General features: G+C 36.1%; 1 protein-coding gene across 1 annotated transcript; it reads right to left on the bottom strand.

The window, feature by feature from the left end:
• Positions 1-3,955: 3,955 nt before the first annotated feature.
• On the bottom strand, positions 3,956-6,052 carry LOC139881997 (protein SRC2 homolog). The gene is made up of 2 exons (XM_071866386.1): positions 5,933-6,052; positions 3,956-4,547 (listed from the first exon to the last, which is right to left on the bottom strand). Exons 1-2 carry the CDS (start codon positions 6,020-6,022, stop codon positions 4,155-4,157), a joined length of 483 nt encoding a protein of 160 aa, XP_071722487.1. The 5' UTR covers positions 6,023-6,052; the 3' UTR covers positions 3,956-4,154.
• Between the last annotated feature and the right edge of the window lie 3,137 nt (positions 6,053-9,189).

Below are 9,189 nucleotides of genomic sequence, written 5' to 3'. Positions count from 1 at the left end.
ATCTAGAGCTCGTTTTTAACCTCAAAGCTTACCAAATCTGATACATTGATCATTTAGAAACACAAACCCACAAAGTTTTGACACTAACAACACTAAATCAACTCATTTTGACCCAATTTACACTTTTATGAAAACTAACACAAAATCTTAAATTTCTCAAAGATTAAATCACGAAATGATATGATTCTTACCTTAAAAGAATCAGGGAATCACAAGGAACACAAAAATATAAATGATTCGAGCTCTAAAACAAGGATTAGAAATTAGGGTTTGTTAGGTGGAGAAGATGAAGAACGAGGTGTTTTTATGTGTGTGAAAGTTCTGGAAACAAAAGGAAAAAATGGGCAGCTCTACTCACTTAAGTGAGGTTATTTTCCACACTGTGCAACACACGGGTATTTATCAGTTATCTGATATCTTTCGTACATCATTTGGCAACCCAAATGAAGTCCAATTTAAATAAACAAACCTGTTCTGTGACCCTTGTCACAAACTGGTCCTAACCACATCATTATTTAATAGTAAATATTAAATAAAAATAAAAGCATATAATAACACAATACATATACTTAAGGGCACTTTAGTAATCTTACATCTAGGCCCAATTGAGGATGTTACAAGGTGCTTGCTAATTGGTATCTGATTGGTTTTGCTCTTTTTGACGGGATGTTAAAGTAGTGGATCTGGAAACCCTCTGCGGGCTTGGTCGAGCTCGGGGGTTTTATATTGTTAGGTTCAGATCTCGGTGAGGGTTGCAGTTTTGCAACTTGACAGCAAACTTTAAGTCTTTCAGCTCCCCTGTTAAATTTGATTATATAGATCTTCAAGATATTGAAGGTGTAAATGTTGTTCATGATAATGGGGGCAAGATGCGCCCTCTGTATGTGGCTTATTCTGCGTCGAACAAACAACACAAAGGTGTTAGGGTTGAAGGTTTAGTTGGATAGGAAGATAGTATTTCTGCTGGGATAATTGGGCTGAATGACGGGACCATTAATAGGCCATTTGATTAATCAAGTAGCATGTAACAGACTGAAACCTGAGTTAGACATAAGATGACTATATTGCCCCTAGGTTTATATTTTTGGTTTTAAGTGCTTTTATTTTATATATGTATTTAGTGCTATCTGACTATTTGGTTAAGACCAGTTTGTGACAACAGTTACAGAACATGTTTATTATTTAATTTAGACTTCGCTGGGATCGCCTAATGAGGTACAAAAAATATCAGATAAGATAACTGGTAAATACTCATGTGATGTGGGGTATGGGTTTTAAACCCAAATAAGCGTTATGTATGTGCTTCATTCTCATTCTTTCTAGAAAATTTACATAAGACACCGTATCTAACATCCTAACCCCTCAAAAAACCTATCATCGAATCTCGTTTTTGGAGCTTGATTTGTGTTAGAAATCGTTCCTTGTGGCTTTATGATTCTAACAAGGTATGATTTGTGTAATGTTGTGTCCAAATCTGTGTTAAATTTGAGTATTTGTTAGGTTTGTCAAAAAGTGGGTCTTGGTGTCCATTCGTTCAAATCTTATGTTGTTTTGGTTCAAAACTTGTGGGTTTATATTCTAAAGTGTTTTAATTAATAAGATGTAGTTTGTTTTGAGGTCAAAATGAGTCAAGGATCGAGATTTAGTGATTTTTGCTCAAAACTCGTAAGTTTGGTGCTGATGTAGCTGAAGAACACAGTCGACCGACTGTTTAGAAAGTAGACCGTCGGACTAGAGACAGTCGACCGATTGTCTAGGACAGACTACCGACAGTGTGATTTTGGGGAAATTTATGCTAAGTGTCAGTTTTTGGCCGTTATACTGCCAGTGTGTCTAATTTTTTATTAGAGCACCATACTAACTTGGTTTATATTGTTCTCAGACGATAAGAACAAGGAGGAAGCTCAGAAGTTAGATAAACGAGCTGTAGCTGGTAATTAGTGAGTGAGTCTATCTACGGATAGAGTTTAAGTAGCATGGTATGCTACTGTGGTTTACTCTATTACCATGCTTTATTGTGATGTTATTGCCATGTTTAGATAATACTTTCCATGCTAGATTGATATTGTATGTATGTGGTTGATATGTGATCTTATGTGCACATTGTGCTTGACACCAGTCGGGCCTGTGGAGGTTGGGGACTCGTAACCGAGCTTGTGGAGGTTTGAGTCCGTATGATGTTAACCCGGCCTGTGGAGGTTTGGTTCTTGTCCTGTTGTCTGTGTACTGATTCATCAGGATGGACTATCGGTAGACACTATCCTGATCAGCTAAGGTCATGTGCCTGTATAAGCTGTTGATCCTCATATTATCATTACTTGCGTGCTAGTTGGTTGTTAGAATGTTTGTGTTGTGAATTGCATGTATGATGCTTAAGATTGTCTGTTAGATAGATTCTATTCACTTAGCGTTATGTTAATCCCTCACATTTCCTCCCTTGTAGGTTTAGGTACTGCTAGTTAGGACGAGTGCAGGTGCTCACGACATGTTTGACGAGCAGACTCTGATGTGGACTTTTATAATCAGTATTTTGTAATAAAGTAACACCGTTTTGTAAACATTAATGATATGGCGTGGATTTATGTATGACGTAATCAATGATGTGATTTTAATATTAAAGCTATCCGATGTGTTATAAAAAAAATGGCCGGTGTTACATAACATGAATAAACTGGACTGAGATATTGGGTCTGATTTTGGGCCTGAAACAAGCTCGGTTCGTGTCGATAGGGTTCTGACCCTGATATTGGAGAAATTAATGAAGACAACATCACTTTTGCGGAAAGGTTGGATCGCTTGAAGAAGAGAAGAAGAAAAAGAAGGAATATTTGAAGGCGAATCGAGAGGATGTTTCGAAAGAAGATAGGCCCTCACTGATTTTGTTTGGGCGTAGTGGAACAATTTATTGCGATTGCAAGGACCTTTCGCGTGAAGTTTTTGCAATCGTAGTATGTTTTAAATTGAAAATTTCTAGGGATCAATTCGAAGGCGTGAAATTGTGTTCAAGAAGGAATGTTTCTTCTACTTTGAGTTCTTTAAAGCTCATTGATCATGACGATGATTTGAAGTATGGGGACGCCATTCAAAATTTGTTTACGGCGGGTAAGGTTGATAATAAAAATGGTATTGTTGGGTATCCTAAAGCATAGTATGACCGACGTGGCTTATGCAGCTTTTCATAACATGATGACATGTTTGGCCTAGAATGAACTCATTACGGTAAACCTTATTAACTCTAGGTGAAATCTCGTGTCCCACGGTTAAGAACAAGAAATAGCAAAAGCGAAAGGAGAAAGTGATTCAAGGCGCATAAATGGCTATATTCGACGTGTTCATTAAGGAAAATGAGTTTCTTTTCGATTTCATGTTCATATATTGTAGCTATTTTTCGGATTGTAATCTGTTGCTTTCGTATGCTTGTAATTTTGGTTTGTATCAGTTTAAGTATGTGAGGCTCAGTATATATTTCGTCGTTAGCCGCTTTTTAAGTACGAGCCTCACCGGGTCCTCTTTTGTACTTGTTGTTGAATCCGTTTTCTTGTTGAAAACATGTACTACCTCCGTCTCATTCCAATAGTCCACAGACAAAAAACACGCAGTTTTAGGAAATCTCACTAACTTCATTTCTCCACCAATGAAATATCTTCTCTCTCCAAATCCACCAATGAAATATCATCTTTCCTTTCTATTTATGGAAGTGGACTATCAGAATGAGACAACCCAAAATGGAATACTAGCCTATTGGAATGAGACGGAGGTAGTATTATATATATAAAGGTTTTTTTTCTTTTTGTCAAAAAAAAGTTTTACACTAAGCTGTCGCTCGGGCAGCTGCCCTACCCTAGGGCCGACTCTAGTAATAAGCACTTAACCAACTCAAGTTGATTAGGACATAAGCATATATATTACCACATGGTTAAGACTGTACAATACATTGCATCATACAACAACCTATTATATATACTGTGCTCAACCTGTCAACAAATGGATAAAAATATATGTTTTTTGTGAACTATATGTGCACATGCTTGAAACTCCCCTCCAGTAATTTGAAGAAAATTGTCTTAAGAAAATCATTACAAGAAATTACACATTATTTATACAACGGTCGATCAATCGATGTGGATGCTGATGAAAAGCGTGGTGCATGTCCATCAAGCTGGATCACCAGGACTATTGATGAAGACGAGTGCAGTATTATCTCCATGGATTAGACTCTCAATAGCCATCTTCTCACCAAACTTATACGAAAAAAGAAGATGTCCTTGTGATTCCGCTGAGCCCAATCTTACGGGGTAAAACACCACCGCACTGCCGCCCAATGGAGTTGCATGATCATATAGTTGTTTTAGCGATTGATGAACTTCTATGTATCGATCACCAACCTTACGCTTGCAATAAAGCATGATCACAAGCATTGTGCCATGATGTTGTAAACAGGACTCGGCTATAGAGAAGTTCATGAAGCAATTCCAAGCTGGATTCCTCCGCCCGTGCCTGTCAACTGGAGTTCGTTTTTTCGTTCTTTTATTTCCTCCAATGAGCACCTATATTTAGTGAATTCATGCATATGTTTAACAAGCATTTCATATAAGGAACATATGTAAATTAATACTAACAAGTCGTTTACATACGGAGTAATTCACGACAGAAATTTCAAAAGTTTTAAACATGTATATGGAGCTCTATATGTGAATAAAAGTAGAAGTCACAGTATAATTTTTTGATTGAGTGGTATTAAATTGTATCAACTTTCTAGTAAAAGTAATAGGGATTGTGTAATTTACGGAACACGTATAACCGGTTCGGAACACCGGTTTGTACCATTTCAACCCAAGCCGGTGTTCGTAGCATTAGTTTATCCTACATGTATGCTACGTGTACTGAGGTTATAATTGAATATTGACATTGTGTCAGTTTATCTTACATGTTTGATTGAGTTTCTGACACAAAAGCAAGCCAGATTTTCCTAATCCAGTTTGTGTCAACTCTAATATTTGTAACCCTATAACTTGTCACATTATAAATAGACTACATCCCATTTTTATATTTTCACAGCCAAACGATAAAATGTTTCCAAATTTGTATCGTTTGTGATTTCATTCCTACATTAATCACCACAGAAATCGTACCACACAATGAGTTACAGTGTAAACGAATCTGGTTGAACATCAACATATCCGTATATCATGTTATTCAACATGGCTAAATTAACCTTGTAAAAGTGTGAAAAATTATTTCTTAATGAGTGACATCACCAGTAATCCTACCATTGATAAATGTAATTTCACCACCTCAAACATGATGAACTATCGACAAAAATCAGCCATCAAAGATTTTGAGATTAGTGATATTTGAGTATTAAATAAAAAGGATTTTCTGCTGTGATGGAATTTGATTAGTAAATGGTGATAATGATGATGAAGTTTTATTTGTTTCAGATATGATAAAATTGAAAATGCTTATACTATTGAATAGCGAAAGAACAATCTAAACCGAACATACTAATACCGGGTTTCAACAATATAATTTATATTCAATAATTTCCTGATAGACGAGACTATACACAATAATTTACTGAGTGACGGGACTGCACAATTTTTCGGACGGTACAATCGCTGTTTTCAAAAGAGCATGACAAACCAGTATTGGCAAAACCGGTTTGCCCTAACCGACATTGTGAAAATCGGTTTGTTTGTGATATGGCATATTCATTCAATTTTTTGCACACCTGTATGAACACCATGTAAAACCGGTGTTGGCAACACCGGTTTAATGTGACATATGTCAAACTGGCCATTATTCCGAAATCGGTTATACCTCTTTTATAAAACTTAATTTTAAAAATACGTGGATTGTAAATTAAAAAGTTTTTTGTACTACTTAGTTAAAAAAAATCATTGAAAGTATCACTAAAAACTTAAAAGAATACCTTGGCATAAACTTTCATCTTGAAAAGTTTTCTTACTTCTCTTAAATCATTTGCAGAATTAATGGTCAGTTCCAAGTTTCTGCACTCCATTTTTTCCCCTTGTTTGCTTATTTTTTTGTTTTTCTTTTGTGTATTTGTGTGTTTTCTAAGTGTCTTTTCTCTACATATAAAGTGAGAAGATATTTAGAGACGACTTTAAGTTTCTAGACTTGCTGGTTGGTAATATTAAACTTTGAATGAATGACCCTCCAAATCGGATCTGATTAGGATGTTTTGGTCGTTTTTTTGTTGACTAGTCCTTAAGTGCAAGACTGCAAGTTGTTCCTTAACCATCTTACAATGAAGTCTATTATGATTGACTTATAATATGCCTCTTATCTAACTTTGAGACCATTCGTCAAAGCCCAGAGTTTATATTTTAATCGTCTTTACTAGCACTAGTTTAGTCCAAATGTTCTTCACTGTAAAATTAACTATATCCATTAGAGTTTATATTTTCTACTGTGAATAAAGATATCTTAAAATTCACAGATTTATTAAATGTAAATGTTTCAGACTTTATTTTTCGAAAAAAACGAATATTCATATAGAAACGGGATCGTTTTTCAAAGGAAAACGCCCTCAACAGGGAATACAAAAGGACAAGAGGAAAACGGAGAAGCTTGCACCTGAAACGCAACCATCTACACATAAACAATCTATAAACGAGTCTTCATAACATCCCGAAAAAACTACAAAGATACTAATCAAACAAAAACCGAAAAAAAAAAGTTGAAAACACAAGGAAGGAAGCCAAGCGATAAACATAGGACGGACCTTACCAATCAACCTCGAGGACCCGCTCTTTTCAATGTTCCATTAACCGCGTCTTTCAGATCATTCTTCCCTGACCCGATTCTCAATATCTTGTAAGATAACACAGTAGCAGATCCATCGCGCGGCGTACTTTTCCGGACCAAACGTGTCATCATATCATCGAATGCCGCAAAAACCTCCACGGACATATTTTCTCTCCCGATTGCCGAAGAGACGCCATGTCTTTCGTCTTGAGGACCCATAAACAAGTTTTGAATTGTGTCCCCGTAATCCAAGTCGTCAATGTTATCTTTAAGCATATAATCACCCGAAGTGGAAGCCTCACTCCCCTTCTTTCTTGACCTCGGAATAGCTTCTTCAAGTATATTTCTAAAAACGTCTTTATTCAAGACGTACCACGACTTACAAAAAGCTTCGCCCGATGGGGCCTCACAATCGCAATAACTTCATCCACTACGAACAACCAACACCGGTAAAGGCCGACCTATCATCGTTCAATACTACCTTACGTTTTACCAACAATTCTTCTTTCATTTTCTTCCTCTCCTTCTTCAACCAAGCCAATCTTTCCGCAAATGTTAAGTTACCATCATTAGCCAAATCAACTTCAGGGCTTAACTTTTCAACATCCTTATTACCCAACTGTGATGATTTAGGGACCAACTTTTCAACAACCTTATTACCCAACTTTTCAAGTACCTTAATAACAATAACCTTATTATCAATAACCTTGCAAATGGAAACCGGATCACAGATTTCAACCCTCTTTGAATTATTTATCTTTGACGAATCCTTCACTTTGACCACATGATCGGTTTCGAGATCAACCAAATTAATAGTATCAATTTCCTTCAAACCAAATCGAGACCCCGAAACCTTCTCCACGTTTAGTTTGTTATGTTTGTACATTTTTTCTTTAATAACCTCAAAACCTACTTTACGGCTTGTCGAAAAACTTTCCTCCTCTCGATTAAAATCTTCAAACTCCAAAGGGCCAAATTGAATTTCCACACCCTCCGAAGACAAAATAGAATTACGCACTGTGACCGAATGACTACCCGTAGCAACACCCGTACTTGGAGAAACGACATCACTTGGACCTTTGAATTTGCTATTGACCAAATCAATATTAGAATGATAAAGTGGTTCATCACATATCTTCTTCGAAATATCAGCGTCATTAAGAAAAAGGTCAGCATCCAAGAATGTTTCATTTAAAACCACGAATCTATTTGTAGATTCAAGTAACCATTAATAAAAACCACGAGTTAAGAACCGACTTAAATTACCAATATCCGAAACTTACGAAACCCACACATCGCATCTCGAGCAAATCTTATCCCCCAAATCAACAGTAACAAGGTCATGTATGTGTTTAACCTTTGGCGATTTAATGAACATGGACAAAGAGGCCACACTGTTCAAATTCGATGATGAAACATCCACATCAATAACTTCACTAAACAAAAAACCTATCTTCAAAGCACTATCTTTCGACACATAATTCACCGAAACTCCCATGATTTCCAACCAAGCAACACGCAAAAAGGACTCGGCTAAAGGTTCGAAGGGTGTAACAAGCACAAACTCGGAAGAACAACAATTAATAATGTTGTCAAAACTCAGTTTATCAACAGATAGACACAGGTAACCAAATAAACCGAACGAGCTAAAATTTGTAACATTAACTTTATGTGAAATATATCACGACCCGTGCTAATCCATCTGAATGAATACATTACATTTGGTTACATCGCGAGGTACTTGACCTCTATATGATACATTTTACAAACATTGCATTCGTTTTTAAAAGAAAAACTTTCATTACATCGAAAGTTGACAGCATGCATACCATTTCATAATATATCCAACTATAATTGACTTAGTAATAATCTTGATGAACTCAACGACTCGAATGCAACGTCTTTTGAAATATGTCATGAATGACTCCAAGTAATATCTCTAAAATGAGCAAATGCACAGCGGAAGATTTCTTTCATACCTGAGAATAAACATGCTTTCAAGTGTCAACCAAAAGGTTGGTGAGTTCATTAGTTTAACATAAATAATCATTTCCATCATTTTAATAGACCACAAGATTTTCATTTCTCATTTCTCATAAATATACGTCCCATGCATAGAGACAAAATTAATCATTCATATGGATTGAACACCTGGTAACCGATATTAACAAGATTCATATAAGAATATCCCCTATCATTCCGGGAAATCCATCGGACATGATAAAAAACGAATTCGAAGTACTAAAGCATCCGGTACTTTGGATGGGGTTCGTTAGGCCCAATAGATCTATCTTTAGGATTCGCGTCAATTAGTAGATCGGTTTACTAATTCTTAGGCTACCAAGCAAAAAGGGGCATATTCGGCTTCGATCATTCAACCATATAATGTAGTTTCGATTACTTGTGTCTATTTCGTAA

The sequence above is a fragment of the Rutidosis leptorrhynchoides genome, chromosome 1 (assembly GCF_046630445.1).
Source record: "Rutidosis leptorrhynchoides isolate AG116_Rl617_1_P2 chromosome 1, CSIRO_AGI_Rlap_v1, whole genome shotgun sequence".
Classification (NCBI taxonomy): domain Eukaryota; kingdom Viridiplantae; phylum Streptophyta; class Magnoliopsida; order Asterales; family Asteraceae; genus Rutidosis; species Rutidosis leptorrhynchoides.
Note: the sequence above shows the minus strand (reverse complement) of the source record. Positions and strands in the feature narration are given on the sequence as shown.